This window comes from Zalophus californianus, chromosome 9, assembly GCF_009762305.2.
Source record: "Zalophus californianus isolate mZalCal1 chromosome 9, mZalCal1.pri.v2, whole genome shotgun sequence".
In the NCBI taxonomy this organism is placed as follows: domain Eukaryota; kingdom Metazoa; phylum Chordata; class Mammalia; order Carnivora; family Otariidae; genus Zalophus; species Zalophus californianus.
This window is the reverse complement of record NC_045603.1, coordinates 113594585-113615176: the sequence shown is the minus strand read 5'-3', so window position 1 is coordinate 113615176 and position 20592 is coordinate 113594585. Positions and strand designations below refer to the sequence as shown.

Sequence of the window (20592 nt, the reverse complement as noted above, 5' to 3'; positions counted from 1 at the left end):
CCAGGATCGAGCCCCGCATCGGGCTCCCTGCTCGGCAGGGAGTCTGCTTCTCCCTCTGACCTTCCCCCCTTCATGAATTCTCTCTCTCAAATAAATAAACAAAATCTTTAAGAAAAAAAACAAAAAAGTTTTCACCACTCTGTGCATGTCCATGACTGCTGTGCATACTGATTTGGCGATCTCAAATTTTAATGAGTAGGCAAATTTGCAAATATAGAATCTATGAATTGAGTAAGCAACTTTGCAAATATAGGATCTATGAATAATGAAGACTACATTGCCTTGAACAGTTTCCTCCAGTTTGCTGCTTTTCATCAAATGGTATTTATCAAAATTTCAGCACACCATTACCATCAAAAAATTAGTAATAAATTTTGCTGCCAGTTTTCAAAAAGTTTCTACATAAGAGATACTACTTTGTGTACTCTGCAAATCTATCTTCGGTCTTCAATGCTTCTGCCTTTGGCTCAGGTCATGATCCTAGGGTCCTGGGATGGAGCCCTGCATCGGGCTCCCTGCTCAGGGGGAAGCCTGCTTCTCCCTCTCCCACTCCCTCTGCTTGTGTTCCCTCTCTCGCTTTGTCTCTGTCAAATAAATAAAATCTTAAAAAAAAAAAGTTCAACTCTTGGTTTCAGCTCTGGTAGTGACCTCAGGGTCATGGTATCCAGCCCTGGGTGGGGCTCCGAGCTCAGCTGGAATATGCTTGAGATTCTTTCCCCTTCCCTCTTCCTCCCCTTGCCCCATGCTCTCCCTAAAATAAATAATCTTTAAAAAAAATAAATTGCACATAAGACTCCAGGTTTTTTAAAAGAATTTTTCCCCGTTTCAGTCATTGGCAGTCTTTTTAATTACTGATAGCTTATGGGGCATCAAGTAGCTTTCACTGGTTCTGGAAAACAGCAATAATCCTGACACCTGGCAGGCATATGTGACGTGTAATCATTTCTTTCAATCAGTTGTGATTTCAGGGCCTCTTCCCCACATCATTCCTTCTCTTCATTAGGCCCAGCAGTAACGTTAACTTGTTAGATACCAAGTCAGTCAGTTACTTTTTGATACTGGTTTTTGGTGGGGCCTTATTTCTTCTCGTTTCCTCTTTTACCCTTTTCTTCTGTTGAAATATATATTTAGTTTATGTTTATTACAATCTTTTCGTTAAATTAATGCTGCCTTATAAGGAGTTTAGAGCAAGGGAAAAAAACCCCACCTGAGTATCAACCACTACCCTCAAGTAAAACTTAATTTTGGGGGGTATACTCGACTTTTCCCCCCTCCCAATATGCCAATGCTGGTATTGCGCCTGCAGCGGCCTATAAAATCCAATTCGTCGCAGCTTCATTCAGCACACCCTATGTCTTTATTCACATGCAGAACCTCCGAATGAATGAATGAATGTTCTCACACCAAAAAACTTCAGCGAGGAAGAGAAACTAGAAGAGAAAAATGGGAAATTAAAAAAAGGAGAGGCTGGGGAGGACACCGCGCGGGGCGGGGGGGGAGCGGAAAACAGGAAACAAGGAAGAGGCGGTTCAACACTTTCCCGCAGTAACGCATTCCCGCTCTCTGTCAGCCTCGGTTTCCATTCACCGCCCAGAGCGGCGCTCCCTCCTCCAACTGGGCACGTCCACCTTACAGCCGCACCCGCGCACGGCTTTCCCGCATTCGGTACGACAGCCCTTAACCCGAGTCTTTCCTCGCTCGGCAAGCTCGCTTTCCTGCATGCTTCTGGGGGTGAGACTTACTTCTAACGTGCCAACGGGCAAGCTCCAGGCAGCCCCGGCCTACCGAAGGCCCGGCGCGCGCCGGGTCTGAGACAGGTGCCCAGGCCCGGGTTCCGGCTCCCGGGAGCGGGCCGCAGGGAGCAGCGGCACGCTCCCCACCTCCCCGAGGGCAGCTGCCGTCGCTGCCGACCGAGGAAGCCCCTTGGTAACCGCCCGCCAGCCGCCCAACGGTGGGTGGGGGGGCGTTCCGACCACCCCGCCGGAGCCCGAAGGGGCGGGGGCCGGCGGCCGGAGAGCTCACCCAAGGGCACCCTCCCACCCCCGCGCCTCTGGGCGCACGCGCAGCAGCCGCAGCCTCCTTTATTTAGTCCGCGATGGCTCCTCTCGCGCCCCACCGTCCTCCTCCCGAAGGCGGCTCCCACCCCGCGCACCCCGGAGCCCCTGGGACCAGCCTCGAGCAGGTCCCCGAGCGGGACTGTCCCTAAACTGGAACGGCAGCGGCCGGACTTGCGCGTGAAGAAAAGAAGCGACAACCGGAAAGAGCTGACGGGTCGCGAGGAGGCGAGCCAGGCCTCAGAGGAAGAGGAAGGCCGGGGCGAGCCGAGGTTTGCCGAAGGCGGCGTTCCGGAGCCGCGCGGGGCGGGGAGGAAGACCGAGGGTGGGAAAGGAGGGGCGCGACGGAAACTGCCGAGGTTTTCCGAAGGCCGCGGCGTCCGAGTTGCCCGGATGTAGTTGGTGGAGCGGCAGCGGCGGCACCAGCGGCGGCGGCGGCGGCGGCGGCGGCAGGAGGCGGAGAAGGACCAGGCAGCGGCGGCTACGGGGGGAGGAGGGGAGGAGGCGGCGGAGCAGGAGGAAGAGAAGGCGGAGGAGGCAGTAGGTCTCCGCGGGGCTGAGCCGGACGCGTCTTCTTGCCCCCCTCCCCCCGGTTCGCCGCTGCCGCCGTGTAGTTGGCGCGGCTGCCTGGGCTGAGAGTGAGCGTGGTGTCGGCGGAGGGAGATGGCCCGGGAACGCCGGCGCCAGTAACGGGGAGGTGCTGAGAGTCGCCGAGGGCGCGCCGGGCCCTGGTGCCGGTCCTGCCGCCCGCCCGCCGCCTGCGCGCCCGCCCGCCCGCCCGCTTCTCGCGGCCGCTCTCCCCCTCCCCCGACACACACTCACAGGCCGGGCATTGATGGTAATGTATGCGAGGAAACAGCAGAGACTCAGTGATGGGTAAATTGTCTTTTCGTTTCGGGCCGGGCCGCAGCGCGGGCGGGGGGCGGTGGCGGCGGCGGCGCGGGGAGGGGGGGGCTGTTCCTCCTTATCTGGTGCTGGCCGAGCCGCCATTTTTGTTGTTAACCCTGATCCGGATCGGGCTGGGAGGAGGAGCAGCCGCGCGAGCAGGCGAGGACGGAGTGAGTGTGGAGGCAGCGGAGGGCCGGGTTCTCGGCGTTTCGCCCTGGTTACCGCCTTTCAGCCGGATGTGTGTGTGTGTGTGTGTGTGTGTGTGTTGTGTGTGTGTTGTGTGTGGGCTCATTGCCGGTAGGTTTGGTAGGTCTCCCGCGGGGAGAGGCGCTGGGGGGGGGGGGACCCGTTTTCTTCCTCCCCCGCCGAGGTGTCTCATATCGCCGTCTCTCTTCCTGTTTTTCAGCTGTCACGACCGGAGGGGGGACTCGCAGCCTTACCAGGTACCAGCCGAGGCCGGGGTGGAGGGGTGGGTGGGGGGACGGAGGGGGGAAGGGAGGAACTGCTACTCGAGCGCAGGCTTCAGAAGTCGCTACAGGCCCTTCGGTGCAACAAATCTGAAACTAGCACCGCCGGTCCCCTTAAAATTTTGTGTTTGGTTCTATTAGCGCTCTCCAGCAACGTTTGGTGACTTATTTTGACAGGTGACTGGAAGAAGTTCAGGGTTTTGTTTTTTTTTTTTTTTTAGGAAAAAAAAATCATTCCTAGCCAGGAAGAACCTAATTCGATTATTTCGGTGTGAAGGAATCGATGGGATGAGACGATAGGTGACTTCTGAGCCATATTTACTGTATTTGGGAACCAAAAGTTAACGTAATGATACTTGAATTAGATGGAAAGCTTGGGAAGAAACAACTAATTGATTTGCAACTTTTATGTGTGTCCTAAACTATCCCTTCCCCATTTTAATTGTTTTTGGTGTAAATAGTTGAGTTACTAGTGAAAGATAGTGCTTTTTCTCTTTGTAAGAATTGAGATCTTTGGATACTTGGATAATTCGTTCTATGGCCAGAAGTCTTTTTATGGATAATTCTAATATAGATGGTTCTAGGTATGTAGGTTCCTTTTTGTTATTGCGGTTTCTGCATGTAAAGGTTTTTTAAAATTGTGATAGAAGTGGGCCCTGTTTTGAGGGGGAAATCTCATAAGTGGTTGGTAACTATCAGATGACACCAGAAATAAACACTTCCCACTTTCTATACTTAATCACTTAAAGGAGTTTCTAGGCTGATAGTACTGTTACTGGCTAGCATGAGTTGTTAAAGCTCAAGTTAAAAACTCCCGGTCCCTTGGTGTGTATAATCATTATCTTTGGATAGTCAAAAGATTAAACATAGTTGAATCTGCCCTTCTGAAACATACTAATTACACATAGTAAAAGACTGGTTTATTAATGGTTGTCTTAAGTGTGTGTTAAAATAAAACTAAACCATTGTGAGGGAGTTCCATTAAATAATGTTAGAAATATCCACCAACATTTTTATACCTTGAAATTATTTTCCATACCTGCAAGAGTAGGTAAGTTAGGTATGAAATGGTTTTTTTTGGATCAGAAAATTCGAGCAACTGATGCTTTCTTTTTTTGTGTTTGCAGAAACATGCTTATGTATACTTGTGTCTATGCATATCAGTTGTAGAACACAAGATTATTAAATTAGCACTCAAGATGAAATTAGTACACTAGTTTCTACTTTGGAGTAAATTTTGTAATTCCCAGAAAAATTTATTAAGGAATTAATGTACCGAGGTGTTTGATTTTTTGTAGTTACGAGATATTTAACAAAAAAAAAATTTTTTTTAAACATGATTTGTACAAGAGTCTTAGGTATTTAGGTGTTGTCTGAATAACTTAAAGGCAGAATTGAAAATAGAAATTTTAATTTTATTGATATAAGTTCATAAACAAGTTAATATGCCAAATTTTATGATAAAATCATTTAAGAAGTTAAGTTTAAAGTTTCAATTCTTTCTTTCTTTTTTGGGGGGTGATGTTTTACAGGCACTTAAGTATTCATCGAAGAGTCACCCCAGTAGCGGTGATCACAGACATGAAAAAATGCGAGACGCCGCAGATCCTTCACCACCAAATAAAATGTTGCGGAGATCTGATAGTCCTGAAAACAAATATAGTGACAGCACAGGTCACAGTAAGGCCAAAAATGTGCATATTCACAGAGTTAGAGAGAGGGATGGTGGTGAGTAGCTTTTTTGATGAAACTTCCACATATACTTAACAATAGCTCTCTGTAAAACAATAGGTGGCAGTGATATTTCCAGCTTGGGGACATTACCGTATGGTTATGTCATCAAAATATTTTATTTCTATTAATTTCCTTAATTCCTAAACAAGTCACTGTAGAAATAAGGTATTGAGCTGAGCATCTTAAAATGGATACCAGTGGCTTATAATAAGAGAATGTGTTTATGAATATGCTTTATTGAGAGAAATGCAGGACATTTTTCTAAGAAAAGAACTTTCACCTTTTCAAGTAAAGTCTTCAGTTTATTTGACTCAGTTTAAGATTCTTGTTGCTGCTTAAATTTATTTTTATAAGGAGTTCAAATGTATTTCCTATTGATAAATTATGAATTTAAAAGCTTAATACAGTTTTTGAGATTGTTTACAAGTTAAAAAAAAACCACCTGTGATTATAAAATTCTTTTGGGTTTTGGTTAGCATTTAAAAATACTATTTTCCAGATTCTCCAGGATTTTATTAATGTAATTTTTATACCGTTTTCATACAAATATTCAACTTTTTTAAAGTTAGCCTCATTTCTTTTGTACGGTGCTGATACCCTTCAGTTATAACCCTCCCTCAGGCTCTTTGTGGTAGGAGGCTAAGAAAAAGTAAATCCGTAACTATTTTCAGATTTAATTTGCCCAGATTTTACCAAAAAATCAGATTTCATGTTTAAAGCATGTATTGAGGCACAAACCATTTTCACTAGAGTAATTTAAACATCTGGTTTTTCCCACTGTAAGATCTTCTATTTAATAGATAACGTGTTTGAGATACATATATACAACAGTGATTGCGCTTTCAGAAGCTTCTAAGGAAACTCAAATGAGTGCCATGTGGCTTTCTGTCCATGAACTTCTCAATACTTTGCTCACTTTTTAAAAATATCCTTCATCTTCTGGTCTTCTTTTTCCGCCTCTTAGGGTGGAGATCAGCTTTATTCAGTGTGATCAGATAATCAGAAACATGGGTGTTCTCTGTCCATAGTTACTGGGTTGAGGAAATTAATGGTTAGAAGATTGCATTGAAATGGAAGGATTTAGACACTGGATGAAAGGAGAATACAGTTCTGTTGAATATAGCTATAGCATTGTCCTACTTATGCAGATAAACTTTATTTGTATGTAACCAGTAGGAGGTGGGTTTCGTTATTAAGTGTTACAAGTCCTTTGATGGCAAAACTACTTAAACTATTAATATTTTTAATTTTGTGGGTAGATTTTCCAGTGTTAGATATGGTTTGAGATGATACTATTTTCGGTTACTCTTCTATAGTGGATTTCATTTTAAATGTTAGCTCTTGGAAGGCAGGTCTTATTTTGTGTTGTACTGTGCTTTATTGTTAAAATTTCGGTGATTGTGACAAAATAGGATGTGGTACAGATGAGTATCTTAGATTTTCTTTTAGTGATTGTGGTCTGGTTAATGTATCCTCTATCTCCAAATCCAGGAAGAAGTCAGTTTAGGCACTCTGGGAAAGTTCTGTAAATGTTTTTGAACATTCACAGTTAACCATACCTGATAATTCCTTTATAGGTGAATTAATCCCAAGACCGTTCTGTTGCTTATTCATTCAACAAACATGGGGCAACAGTTGTGTGGTATTCCTGGAAGTAAAGATAAAATGTGATCCTTGCCTTGAAAAACTAGTTTGAAAGGCTTTGACTTTTGGCAGCTAGTGGTGGTTGCAGCTGCTAACTTTATCTGTACTCCTTTTTTCTTCATTTCGATTTTAATTTTGCTTCTTATGTGAACTCCAGATACTTCTAGGGTTTTAGTTTTCTTTTTATTTGCATCTGGTTGCTGATGCTTCTTACGAAACTTCTAATTTTTCTCATCTAGTCATTTGCTAAGTTAAGCCCCACTTTCTAATTTGCTTTTTAGCTGTTTATCTGTCTTTTTCTGGAGCCTTTTAATTAATAAAATAGCTCCATTTCTATCTACCATTTCTAATATGCCTGGCTGCCATATTCCTTTATACTATATATGAGTAATAATTATCATAAAATATGAGATCTCCATTCTGAAGTTTGGAATGTCTCTTTGATGTTAATTCTCTTAAAGATGTGAAGTGGTTGTTCTTTTCTCATTAATACTTAGATATTTAGTCCTTATACACTGACTGCTGGTATTTTATTGCTGATATGTGTTTGAAACTTGAGTTTTATAAAGTGCATAAGTATGATTTTTTTTTTACAGGCATTTGTATTTTAGATTTTTATTTTTAAGTAAATGTAAGTTATATATATGTAAGTATTCATAGATGTAAAGTCAAAACCATTTCCCAGTGTTAACTGCAGTGATCTGTGCACCTGTGTAAGTAACTTAATTTAAGAACAGGTTAGGGGGCACCTGGGTGGCTAAGTTGGTTTAAGCATCTGACTCTTGATTTCAGCTCAGGTCATGATCTCAGGGTTGTGAGAGCCAGTCCCACATCTGGTTACACACTGGGTGTGGAGCCTGCTTAAGACTCTCTCCCTTCCCCCCTCCCTCCTTCCCCCTCTCCCTCTTAAAAAAAAAAAAAAAAAACACTTTTAAGAACACGTTAGTATATTGTTTATTGATCTAATATTAGTATGTTATTTTCATTTTCATTTTAGGTTTTTAAAAAATAGACTTTAATAAATATCTACTAACTTAAGAGCCTATGTGATATGATTTGTAATTTGCATTTTAGAAAGCAGGTTAAACAAATGTGGAACTTACAAAATCAAGGTTGGGCTTTACTGGCATCTATCTACATCACAATGTATTTTTTACAGTGATTACTAGATTTCTTTTATGACACCTTGGATTTCCTTGGAAAGTGCCAGTTCGAAAGTAATGTATAAAAGGACTTTAAGTAATTTACTAGGAAAAGTAAAAGCAAGGAGAAGGATTGTCAGTTGTAGAAATCTTAAAAAAGACTTACTGTAGCATAATATGTACAGTTAAGAGAGTTAGATTTTGTCCTTTTCGGATTTATTAAAGGGAGTGTAGATTATTGTAAATTAAGGGCCGTTGAGAGTATAATTAAAGATTCTTTAACTTGGTGAATCAAGTTATTTATATTCTGTGATTTATTTGCAAAACAGTCTTTTGTTTAAAAATAACCAAAAGCAAGAATCTTAAGGTACAGTCATTAGATTTGTTTTTATAACTTAAACATGTTTTGAAAAGTGCGGCTGACATCCAAACCGCAGAAGTATGAGCATACAGTACATGTTGAATTTGTATTTTCGTGGAATTTTAAAAACACTTTCTCTTTAGTTATTAAAGTATGTTTTTCTTGAGACTTGTTTTAAATGATTATTTTACCAATTAACTTCAAGAATGATAGTGCAGATGAGTATAGGATGAAAGGTATCTTAAGGATTCTGGAAAGATGTTCCATAAAACTTCAACCTCTTGGGGGTTGTCCTATTTTTCACATCCCTCTCAGAATTATTTGTAAGAAACTTATTAGAAGATATATTTGGAATACTTGTTAGAAACCTCTTTTTTGGGGATAGCTTAACTCAGTTGACTAATTGAAAAATATTCTTCATTGGTTTCCTGAGCATTTAGATATCTTTGAGTACAAAGTAAAGTTGCCTTTGGTGGTTTTGGTAACCATTGTTTCTAAAGATTTGAAAAACTTTCAGCTACATAGTGGCTATGTTGTTTTGTCATGTAGCCATGTTTGGAGATATTTGGAAATGTATATTCATTTAATTTTCAAACAAAGGATACTATGTAACATTTGAAGAAATTGTTCAGTAGGGACTATTTGGGGATAATTGGTGTTTTTATAGTTTTTTTAAAATATAATTTAGTAATGTTTGAATCTTTTCACATTGGCTGATAGACTGATACTTGGGTAACACGCATGGCCTTATGGTTATTCAGGTAACTATGTTTTAAATAAAATGTGCTTTGCATTTGTAATGCTAGAAACTTATAAAAGTGAACAGTCTCCTTTGATCCTCCTATTGCTCTTGGAAGGTAGAACAGATAGCATCCGTTTTACAGTTTTACAAATGAGAGAAAATTTACTTGTATAAAATTGAACAAATAGTGGCAGAGCTGACTCTAGAAATTGGTCCTCTCTATTCTGGTAAATTGTTTACACTGTCAGAGAGGAAACATTTAGGCATATTGATAGCTTATTTGGTGGGTGTTTACTATAGCACAAACTTAAAGTCATATCCTCTTGTGTCTTAAAGCTTTCACCCAGCGTCCTCAGTGGTTACACCTAATTTAGTTCTTATCAAAGCCACGGCATTGACATTGGCACAATATATGTGTGTAGTTCTAGACCAAGATAGCACATCAGTGTTTTACTTTTTAAAAGAGTTTTAACATGAAAGTTTGCCAAACTTTTCGTTTGGAAGCAGCCATTTTTCTCACGGCCTCATATTCAGGTACTTTGTTTTCAAAGCAACTTAGAAATTTCATACAGAATCTAAAGTTTACTAATAACTTGGATTTCAGTCCAGTGAAAGAGATAAATATTACCTATTTTTATTGATCCATGCTTTATAATAAGATAGTAAAGTAGGCAGGTATATTTGCATTGGATCTCCATAGGTCAGTTAAAAACCACAGGAAATAAGTATTCCATTTCAAGAGAAACAGAATAAGCTTGGCAGGTTAGTAGTCCTAATATTTCAGTTCTTCAGTGTTTTTTTTTTTTAATTTTAGGAAATATAGACATGTGTGCATGTATTTGAACACATCCATGTCATTTGTCTTAAAACATCACTTTTTAACATTTCTGTTCTTAAAGGGATGGTTATATATTAATGATATAATGGTATTTCTGTTTCACATCAAAAATATTTTGGAATGGTTCACTTTGATCTTTTTAAGGCAGTTTTAATTGAACTGTTCTTTAGTTGTGCAAGATGTAAAGTTTCTGGTACAGGATTTTTGGTCCATAATTCACAGAAAACTAGATTGTCTCTGTTAAGTGTCTGCTTATTGTCTTCTGTTGTGCTAGAATGGTTGTGGTGTATGTAGTTTATCATTTTGTTACGATGCTGGAAAGAGTGAAGGTAGCAGTGAGCTGGGGCATCTTTACAGGGCTTCTGTAAGTGGGACCACATCTGTAACTACTCTGCTTCTGGGACTCTGTACTTATCAGAGATACTATTTGTTAATCATTTCAAAAGCAGTTATTTAGGTGTTGCAAATGTCTCCTAAGAGAAGAGTCTTTTTTCTACTTATTTATCTGATACTTTATCATTTTGAAATCCCTTTTACACTGTTTCTCATCTGATCCCACAACCCTTTGAAATAGACTGATGAAGATTATTCCTGTTTAAGTGGGAATACTTGGGAATATAATATGAAGGTAGAGCTAGGGTGTTACATATAGCTAAGAGACTGGCTTTCCAGTTTTAAGAATTAATAGTAGCTTAAATATTTCACTTGGATTGTAGTTATAATCACTTCCCAGTTCTTAAAATTCAACCATTATACTCCTGGCTACCACCTTCTCTTACCAGGACTCTGCAAAAGCCTCTGAATGGTGTTCTTTTTGCATCACACAATTATTTCCCACACAAGTGGTCCAGTTAAAATGCCACTCAGCTCACATCACTCTCTTTCTGAAAACCCTCCAGTGGCTCTCTGTTACTTTAAAAGGCCTGTAAAAGACCCTGTGTAATCTGGTGTCTGGGTATTTCTTCAGCTTCCTCACCTACCATTCTTGCCCTTGTTTGTGCTGCTCTGTCCATTCTGGCCTTACAGGAAGAAGTTTGTTCTTGTCTCAAGAGTACTGCATTTTATGCTCCTTTCTAGGATGTTCATCTTTTTGTGTGTCCTCCTGGTGCACTCTCCACTTAAGTAATGTGCTTAAATGTCACCATCTCCCCAAGGCCTTCCCTACCCTTCCCGATCACTCTGAAACCGCCATCCCCGTCATTGTCTATCCTTTTCACTGAGTGTTCTTCCTTGTACTTCACATAACTTGATGTTACTTACTTAGAGTCATTCTGCTATAACATGACTTGTGTGTCCCTGAAAGTTGTCATGCTATGCAAAATCCCACCACGGGATTTATGGGAAAAATGAAGTTGGGCACATTAAAGAGATAGGAACCCAACAAAAATCATAGCATGACATATTAAATGGTTAAGGAGTACATTAACAGTACAATAAATATGGTACTTTACCTTCATAAACACCTGAAATTAGCTTGTGGGAGGTGGGCATCTTTTGAAAGGGCTGCAGCTTGTGAGTTATTGTGAAGTGATGGAAGGAGGGTTATCTGAAATAACCCTCGGAAAGTTGTAACACTAATTGTGGACGGATATAATTCATAACTCATAGGTTGAATTGAGGTAGCTTGAAGATGTTTGGGGTGTGTGCTTTGTGAATTCCTGTGTAGCTTGGTTCGTCTGGGTACAGCTAATGTTTTTCACAGGTGAAACTGCTCATAAGTGGGAAATTTGTGTTATGCTCAAATAATTTCTTGATTTGCCAATAGTGCTGGAACAAATGTGCATTTTCAAATACAAGTGTTAATAGCAGAACTAACTATATTATAGCTTTTCTTTGCTTGCCTTCTGTGGAATATATTCCACCAGAACAGGGAGTGAATTTTTGTTAACTTGTATTTCTCTTGCGTAGAACAGTGCCTGATACCTTGTAGCATTTCAGTAAATGGGTGGCTAGAATAATATTGGAATTGTTATTACATGTAAGGTAAATGAAATTGCAGTTTTCTGGAATAGTGCTTTTGAAACTTGAATGTGTATGGTAATACCTGGGGATCTTGGCTAAAATGCATATTCTGGTTAATGTGAGCCACAAACGCAAATTACATGTGTGGTTTTCTAGTAGTTCTGTTGAAGTAAAAGTAAAGTGAAATTAATTTTAGTATATTTTCTAACCTAGTCTGCCCAGAATATTACCATTTCAACATGTACTTGTTATTTTTATAGCTATTAATAAGATTCTTTACATTCCTGTTTCTGTGCGAAGTCTTTGAAATCCAGTATTTTACACTTACTTTATAACACCTTTCAGTTTGGACTAGTCACATTTCATGTGCTTACTTGCCACATGAAGTGGCTATTGGACAGCAGAGTTCTGGAGAATATGATCATTCTGTTGGTCTGTCTAGCTTCACACATCTCTGTTTCTCTAAAGAAATTTTTCGTATGCCTGATTTCTGAAATACCATGTAAATGCAAGGTATGGTTAGAGTTAATGAATCCTTGAACTATAGAGTGCTCTTGTACTAAAATTTTTCTCTGTTAGGACACATCAGAAAAATTAGAGAAAGGAGGAAAATAAAATTGCCTTAAATCCTGTCATTTGGAGTTAATCAGTTTTTCATAGGACACATTCTTGTCCTAAAATATCAGAAGGATTTTACAAATAGCTTTTCCAGAATTTTTATTAAAATGGTTTCATATTCTGTTATGCCCTTTATTTTGGCTTGTATTTAATATTTGTGTAGTGGGTTCAGTGGACACTTCGTGTTGAGTATCAGTCTCAGAGGACTGACTAGGAATACTTTTTAGTTGGTTCTTAGAGAATATTAGTATTTCATTTTATCTTTAATGTATCGAAGTCTTCTTTCAGTTAGTGTTTAAGTCTAGTGTCTGATACTTGTAGCTAGGTGATGTTAGGCACAGTACAAAATCCGAGTTTCTGTGCCCACTCCCTTAGGATTGTTGTGGAAATTATGTATTGAAAATGCTTTTAAAGCACATGGCTAAGTGCCTGGACTGTGACACCCTAAATAATTAGGTTCGCTCTTACTCCTTTGACTAAGTTAGTGTCAGATCAGCAGCTGTAGGTCTCAGACTATTCTCTTCTTTAGAGTTAGGAAGGAAAACAGTGGATATTTCAGTTGTCAAACTGAAGGCCTGACAAGTGAGAGCTACATGAAGGGGGCTCTGGGGTGACTAACTTGGTGCCTGCTCATGCCCAGGACTTTGCAGTTCACAGATTTTTAGATAGATGTAAGGATAATTTCCTCCAGATTTGGCTGCCTTATTAGAGTCACCTGAGAAGCTTTTAAAGCAGCAAGGTCCTTGACTCCCTCTGAATTACCATGAGTCAAAGCAGTAGGGGATGTAGCCTAGAAAACTGAATTTTTAAATAAACACGATTTATTTTAGATATTATAAACTGCAGGTCTAGGGAGAGTACATGGAAGAGGAGGAACTCTGAGTGGGATAGTAAAGAATTTTATCATTAGGAATCTGGAAGTCTGGAGTGGTTTATTTGCCAGATCATATGTTAATGTGTTATCTTCGTTTTAAAGAGTTTTCTTCTCTTTGACCTTCTTTTCTGATTTATAGATTATGCAGTTTGTGTGTAGTTTTACATTAAATAGCTAGCTTAGTTTCATGTGGCATGGACATCTAATGCCCCACAGTAGAACTAATGCTGGACAGTAGAGAAGTTTCTAACCAGTATCAGCAACTGGCAGGCAAGTGAGATATATTTGGGTAGTATCAGGAGCTACTGCTATTGCTTTTTAGATGAAACTGTCTTTGGCACTCGGGGTAGCCTCCTCCTCCCGCTACCCCCCAATCCCTGTGCCTTCCTTTTGTCTTGAGACTGTTGAGTGGTAAACTTCATTTAAGTAACTGATTTGTGAAGAATAATTTTGCAGACTCTTACAACTTCATAAAAATGTGTGCTGGTTGATCATGAAAACGTTGATTATAATAGGAAAAAGCTAGCAAGTTGGAACACAGTATGATAGGCTGTAAAAAGTAGTGTTTTCCGGTGCCTGGGTGGCTCATTTGGTTGGGTCTCTGCCTTCAGCTTGGGTCATGATCCCAGGGTCCTTGGGATCGAGTCCTGCATTGGGCTCCCTGCTTCATGGGGAGTCTGCCTCTCCTTCTACGCCCCACCCCCGCTTGTGTGTGCTCTCTCTTCTCTCAAATAAATAAAATCTCGCCCCCCCAAAAAAGTATTCTCTACTGCCCGTGGCCTTCTCTGTGGTGGTATGGGCCAGTTTCTGTTCCTGCTGTTTTTTGGCTCCTTACTAGGGTTTTAAAGCCTTTGTATTTAATACTGTATGCATAAATACCTCTATCATGGGACATTTAAATTATAAAAAATATTAAGGGTTAAGTCACAAAGCTGTACCTAATAAAACTGTAGACTAACCTTAATTTTATAGTTTTGTGTAATTATGATAGTTCCTTTTTTATATAACTGTTGAATGTCAGTGCTGATTATTTTGGAAAACAGGACAAAGTGCTTAGCCTTTAAAATCTCCCCTTTGATTTGGGCCAGTTTTTTATTACCTTGACAAGGAGTGGGTGAGTTCCAGACACTGACTCATATGTAGGGATGTTCTTCATTTCTTGGGAAGAACAGATTTCAAAATGCAGCTCTCATCTTAGTATTTTGATGTTTAAACTATTACTTTCAGTACAGACATTAGGAGGTGGAAATCTTACCTTACTGTTTGTTTAATTTAGTGTATTAGTTGATTTTCATTTTCATTGTAACTATAAAAATAGCTCACGGAAAGACTTAAAATAAGTATGGTCAGTCTTGAGCAGGAGAACTACTGGGAGCTGTTATGCTGTTTAATTGACTTTGTCAGCACATGTTATTAGCATAGTTAGGGAATTATACACTGTTCACTACTTTTTCCCCCGTTATGTCCTTGCACGTTGGCACATCATACATTTAGGATTTGAAATTGTCCTTTTATGTGATGATTTTGGGCACATTAGCTAACTTTTGGTTATATAAAGCCATATGTTACTAGCATTGCTTGTAATTAGGATTTGGATTAAGATAGAAGTAGAATTTAGTTTTTATTTTTTTAAAGATTTTATTTATTTATATGACAGACACAGCGAGAGAGGGAACACTAAGCAGCGGGGAGTCGGAGAGGGAGGAGCAGGGAGCCTGATGCGGGGCTCGATCCCAGGACCATGGGATCATGGGACCATGACCTGAGCCGAAGGCAGACATTTAACGACTGAGCCACCCAGGCACTGCTAGAAGTAGAATTTAAAGAGAATTACAGTTGATATGAATACTTTGGCATCAGAATGATAGAAACGTTAAGGAAGAGCTCAAGCTTGAACCTGATACACTGGGAGAATCCAGGAGATAATAACGGGGCATGGGGGCCTAGAAAGTTAGATATAATCTTGTTTAGAATTTTGCTATATGGGAACCATATCAAAATTTCACTAATGTGGATACTTCTCATTTCTACTTTGATAATGTAGAATGGGTTGTGTTAAAAACATCTTATGTTACCTATTTTGAAACAAAAAGGTTTATTTAATTTTTATAAAATCAGTATTTTATAAAACCAAAGAGCAGTTACAACAATGAAAGCATGTTCAAGGTAGTCATTATATGTAGTTCCTGCTAATTACATGTTCTGTTTCTTCATTAAAATTAGAACAGCCGGTCGTCTGGATGGCTCAATTGGTTAAGTGTCTCTGTCTTTGGCTCAAGTCTTTGTCCTGGGGTTCTGGGGTCAGGGAGTATGCTTCACCCTCTGCATCTGCCCCACCCCCCGGGACCCCCTCCCAGCCCAGCTTGTGCTCACACTCTTTATCTCAAATAAAAAAAAATTAGAACAGCATTGTTGATGAAAGGTAGAATATACAGTTCTTCTGCAGCCCTTCACTGTAGTTCTATATGAGGTTAAATCATACGATATTGCTATTTCTGTAAGTAAAAAAAATACTTAGTTTCATGTGGTTCCACCTAAATTATAACAGATTTGTAGCATATTCTGCTTCTTGTTAGGGCAGTCCCCTTGTTTTTCAAAAACATCTAGGTTGTACTTAAATATATTTTCCTGCCTCAATAATCTTTTTAAATGTTTATTGCCAAAAATGGGCATCCATATAATGTTCATTGTGTTGGTAATGAACATCCTTGTTCCTGACTTTAATGGGCATACTTCTATGGTTTCACCTTTAAGAATGTTTCTTTTAGTTTTTTTGGTAGGTATTTTACCAAGTAAGACATTTTCCTTTTCCTAGTTTGCCAAGAGTATTTATCAGGAATGTATCTTGAATCTCATGCTTTTTCTGCAACTGTTAAGAAAGATTATCATATCATAAACTTTTTCAGGTTATTAATATAATAAATTACAGTAGGTTTCTTAATGTTGAAGCACCTTTTCTTGGTCATGGGATTCATGACTTTGATGTGCTAATTTTTATTTTATTTTTTAATTTTTGCCTTTATGTCCACAAATGAGAAGCACTGTTGAAAATGGATGAGAAACATTTGTCTTTTTCTGTGCCCTGAAGCAGCTTAAATAATAGCAGAATTAATGGTTTCTGAAAACTGTGGTTGAATTCTGCTATAAAACTCTGCTGTTATTGCCTTAATGAGTGGTAGAACTTTAGCTCTTTTCACATTTTTTGTATGGTTATTGACTCTTTCCCTACAGCTTTAATATTTTATTAGAAAATGTATTGATATAAAGTTTAAAATTTATATCTATCAACAGTTTGACTCTTTTCTTGTATTAATATCGTTACTCTCCTATACTTGTTAAGAATCAGACTTAACCAAAGATTCATTTCTTGTATTGGTATTTTTAAACAAGCTACAGAGGGGCACCTGGGTGGCTTAGTTGGTTAAGCATCTGCCTTTGGCTGCGGTTCTCCTTGCTCAGCGGGGAGCCTGCTTCTCCCGCCTGCCGTTCCCCTGCCTGTGCTTGCTCTCTGTCTGTCTCTCTCTCTCGCTCTCTGTGTGTCAAATAAAATCTTTGAGGGAAAAAAAAAAAAAACTACAGAGAAACAACTCTTTTCTACTTTTCATTTCTTCTTGGATTCTTCTTTGGCTATAATTTCTTCAGTTGAATAGTTTATTTTGATTTTTTTGTTTATTGAAAACATTTAAACACGTAAATTTTCTAAATTTCACTGCTTTGTTCATACTGCATAGATTTTGATGCAGTTACAGAGTGATTGCATTTTTATTCAAATCTAGATGTGATTCCAGTTTTGTTTTTTCTCTCTTTTAGCCCAGGAGTATTTGGAAGTATGTTTTTAAAAAAAAATTTTTTTTGAAGATTTTATGTATTTATATTGGAATGAGAGCATGCGCACAGAGGCACATGGAGGTGGGGGGCAGAGGGAGAAGAAGAGAGAGCATCCTAATCAGACTCCCCCTTGAGCAGGGAGCCCAATGTGTGGCTCCATCTCATGACCCCGAGATCACAACCTGAGCTGAAATCAAGAGTCGGAGGCTTAACCGACTGAGCCACCCAGGCGCCCCTTAAAATTTTTAATGAATTTTATAAGCCAGTATTTTAATAATTACTACTACTTGACTTTCTGTTAAATTCTAGTTTTATTGGCCTGTTCGAATTAAGATTTTTTTTTCCTTATCAGAATAATTATTGTAAGTATTTTGTGGATATTTGAAAATAATGCATTTCTTTATGGTACAGAGGATTCTGTCAGATCAAGTTCTTTATGTAGCATAACTATATAATATAAATCTTCCGTAATCTTAATTTTTACTTGATCTGTTTTCTGACAGGTGAGAAAGTTTTCCATTGTGATAGTGGATTTCACTTCTCATTCTTTAAAACATTTTTTGCCTCACGTGTTTTATCTGTTTGCATGAAGATTTAGAACTAATATTTTTTATGAGTGGTAATCTGAAGTTTTGCATGCCCCAACATGTCTTCATTTTGTCCTTATACAAGAAGAATGATCTTTTGGCTAGATTAAAAGATATGAATCCCCCCCCCTTTTCTGAAGATACTTCTAAATTGGTGATTACTGTTGTTGTTGCAGGTGAGAAGTCAGATCTGAAACCTGGTCTTTTTATAGATAGCTCTCCATTATGATGTATGTCTCTTAATTTAATTCTCCCACCCCCTACCTGGAGAGCTTTTAGGATTTTTATTTTTCTTTATCCTAAGATGTAAAATTTCACCAGTATCTTTTTGTAACTGGGGTCTTTTCATACCTCTCCTTATGGCTGTTTTCATCAAAAGAGAGCCCTTAGAGAGTTGTTCCCTCCTCCTCCTCCTCCTACCCTCCCCCTCTTTAAAAATTTTTTTATTTATTTATTTTTATTTATTTATTTTTTTAAATTTATTTATTTGACAGAGAGACACAGCAAGAGAGGGAACACAAGCAGAGGGAGTGGGAAGAGGGAGAAGCAGGCTTCCCGTGGAGCAGGGAGCCCGATGCGAGGCCCGATCCCCGGACCCTGGGATCATGACCCGAGCCAAAGGTGGACGCTTAACCGACCGAGCCACCTTTTTTAAAGATTTTATTTATTTGAGAGCGAGCTAGTGTGGGAGCATAAGAGCACAAGTGGGGAGGAGGAGCAGAGGAATAGGCAGAGGGAGAAGGGAGCCCCATGCCGGGCTCTATCCCAGGACCCCTGAGATCATGACCTGAGATGAAGGCAGACACTTAACTGACCGGGTCACCCAGGCGCCCCTTAAAATTATTTTTGACTCTTCACCTTTTGGAACTTTTGTTAGATGTCTTTTGGTTATATTCTACTTAACCTCTTTCCTGGTAAACAGTAGATACTTGGATACTTTTTGAGAGTGAGAATACGTTGTACTCTGGAGACAATCCGTTGGCATATTTCTTCCAGCATTCTAATTAGATTTAAAGATGTGTTCATTTCATTCATCTATTGAAAGTTTTATTTTGGACAGTCTACTTCTAATTTTTTTATAGGCTATAATTTTATGAATCTGATTCAGTAGAAATACTCTGGGAATTTACATTATTTTTAGTTTTTTCCATGTCAGATATGTTTCCTCAGAAGGTTTTCTGTTTGAGTTTTGTGCTTCTCTTCCACATTATTGGGTTCCACGGATATTTGCTCTTTGTAGTTGACTGTTTACATTTGGGAATGAGAGTTTAGGTTAGCCACTGTCCAATAGAACTTCAGTGCGGTTGAAAATGTTCAAGGTCTGAGCTGTCCATATGGTAGCCACTAGCCACATTTGAAATGTGGCTAGTAGAACTATGAAATTCAGGTTTTAAAGTTACTTATTTAAGCCCATTGCCATTATGCTGCTTCTCTCCTCACTTGAGCTGCTGCTTTTTATTGTTATGTTAATCACCATAGATTACATCATTAGTTTTTGATGTAGTGTTCCATGATTCATTGTTTGCGTATAACAACCAGTGCCCCATGCAGAATGTGCCCTCCTTAACACCCATCACCAGGCTAACCCATCCCCCCACCCCCCTCCCCCCTAGAACCCTCAGTTTGTTTTTCAGAGTCCATAGTCTCTCAAGGTTCATTCCCCCCCCTTCATTCTTCCCTTCCTGCTATCTTCTTCTTTTTTTTTTTTTTTTTAAGATTTTATTTTTTTGAGAGAGAGAGAGCATGAGAGAGGGGAGGGGCAGAGGGAGAAACAGACTTCCCGCTGAGCAGGAAGCCTGACTTAGGACTTGATCCTGCTACTCAAGGATCATGACCTGAGCCGAAGGCAGTCGCTTAACCAACTGAGCCACCCAGGCGCCCCCCCCCCCTTTTTTAAACATATAATGTATTACTTGTTTCAGAGGTACAGGTCTGTGATTCAACAGTCTTGCACAATTCACAGCGCTCACCATAGCACATACCCTCCCCAATGTCCATCACCCAGGTACCCCATCCCTCCCACCCCCCACCACTCCAGCAACCCTTAGTTTGTTTCCTGAGATTAAGAATTCCTCATATCAGTGAGGTCATATGATACATGTCTTTTTCTGATTGACTTATTTTGTTGAGCTTTTTTTTGCAACTGCTAATGATTTCTTGGTTAACAAGTCCACTGAAAAACCTTTCAATTCATAAGTTGTTTGAAGTGATTTTTCCTTCTTTTTATTGATAGATATTTTATGATGCTGGTTTTCTTTTCTGTGCTGTTTTCATCTCACTACCTGCACTGAACAGTTAGTATTTCCTGAGGTGTTCTGCCCGGGCTGCTGCTTGTTCTATAAATCCTACCCTTTGGTTTCCAGGGCCACCTGTCGTTTTGATTATTAAGCATGTTTCATATGGTTTCCTCATAGATAACTTTCCTAAAATCTTTTCCTAAATTGATTATTCCCTGGTTAATGCTTTCTTTTTTTCTGTCTTTAGAGGGGAATTCTAGACCTCACTGTCCTCTTAACTATTGCAGCATCATTTTAACAGATCTTTTGTTTCATTCCTTATGCATTGCTGTCTGAATAAAAATTTTAGACTAAGCATATTATTCTCTTCATTGACCCTTAAAGTCTTCATTGATAATGTATTGACAACATAATTGTCTAAATATATGACTTTTCCTCCTTCCTCATGTACTTATCTGGGAAATATTCCTGTCTGGTGTACATAAAGAACACAAATGAAAAGGGAACACCTTTATGTTCACGCCAGAAATCTGGCATCTCAGAATAGATTTTTTGCTTGTAAATACAGCTTGAAGATTTGAAGAATTTAAAATCTTCTGAGTCATCCTTGCCAGGA

The 20592-nt window shown here is 39.5% G+C and overlaps 1 protein-coding gene across 8 annotated transcripts in view; it reads left to right on the top strand.

The window, feature by feature from the left end:
- The first annotated feature begins 1584 nt into the window (after positions 1–1584).
- The window catches only part of WAC (WW domain containing adaptor with coiled-coil), an 83804-nt gene continuing 64796 nt past the window's right edge, over positions 1585–20592 (top strand). For 2 of the 8 annotated variants that reach the window (XM_027595808.2, XM_027595801.2), the window contains exons 1-3: positions 2437–2930; positions 3349–3385; positions 4924–5137. In XM_027595808.2, coding sequence (XP_027451609.1) covers positions 2890–2930; positions 3349–3385; positions 4924–5137 — 292 coding nt within the window. In that variant the 5' untranslated portion in view covers positions 2437–2889. Of the gene's footprint in view, positions 1666–1768; positions 2327–2434; positions 2931–3019; positions 3113–3348; positions 3386–4923; positions 5138–20592 lie in introns of those variants that run through there. The other 6 variants (XM_027595807.1, XM_027595805.1, XM_027595804.1 and 3 more) reach the window with 6 other exon arrangements.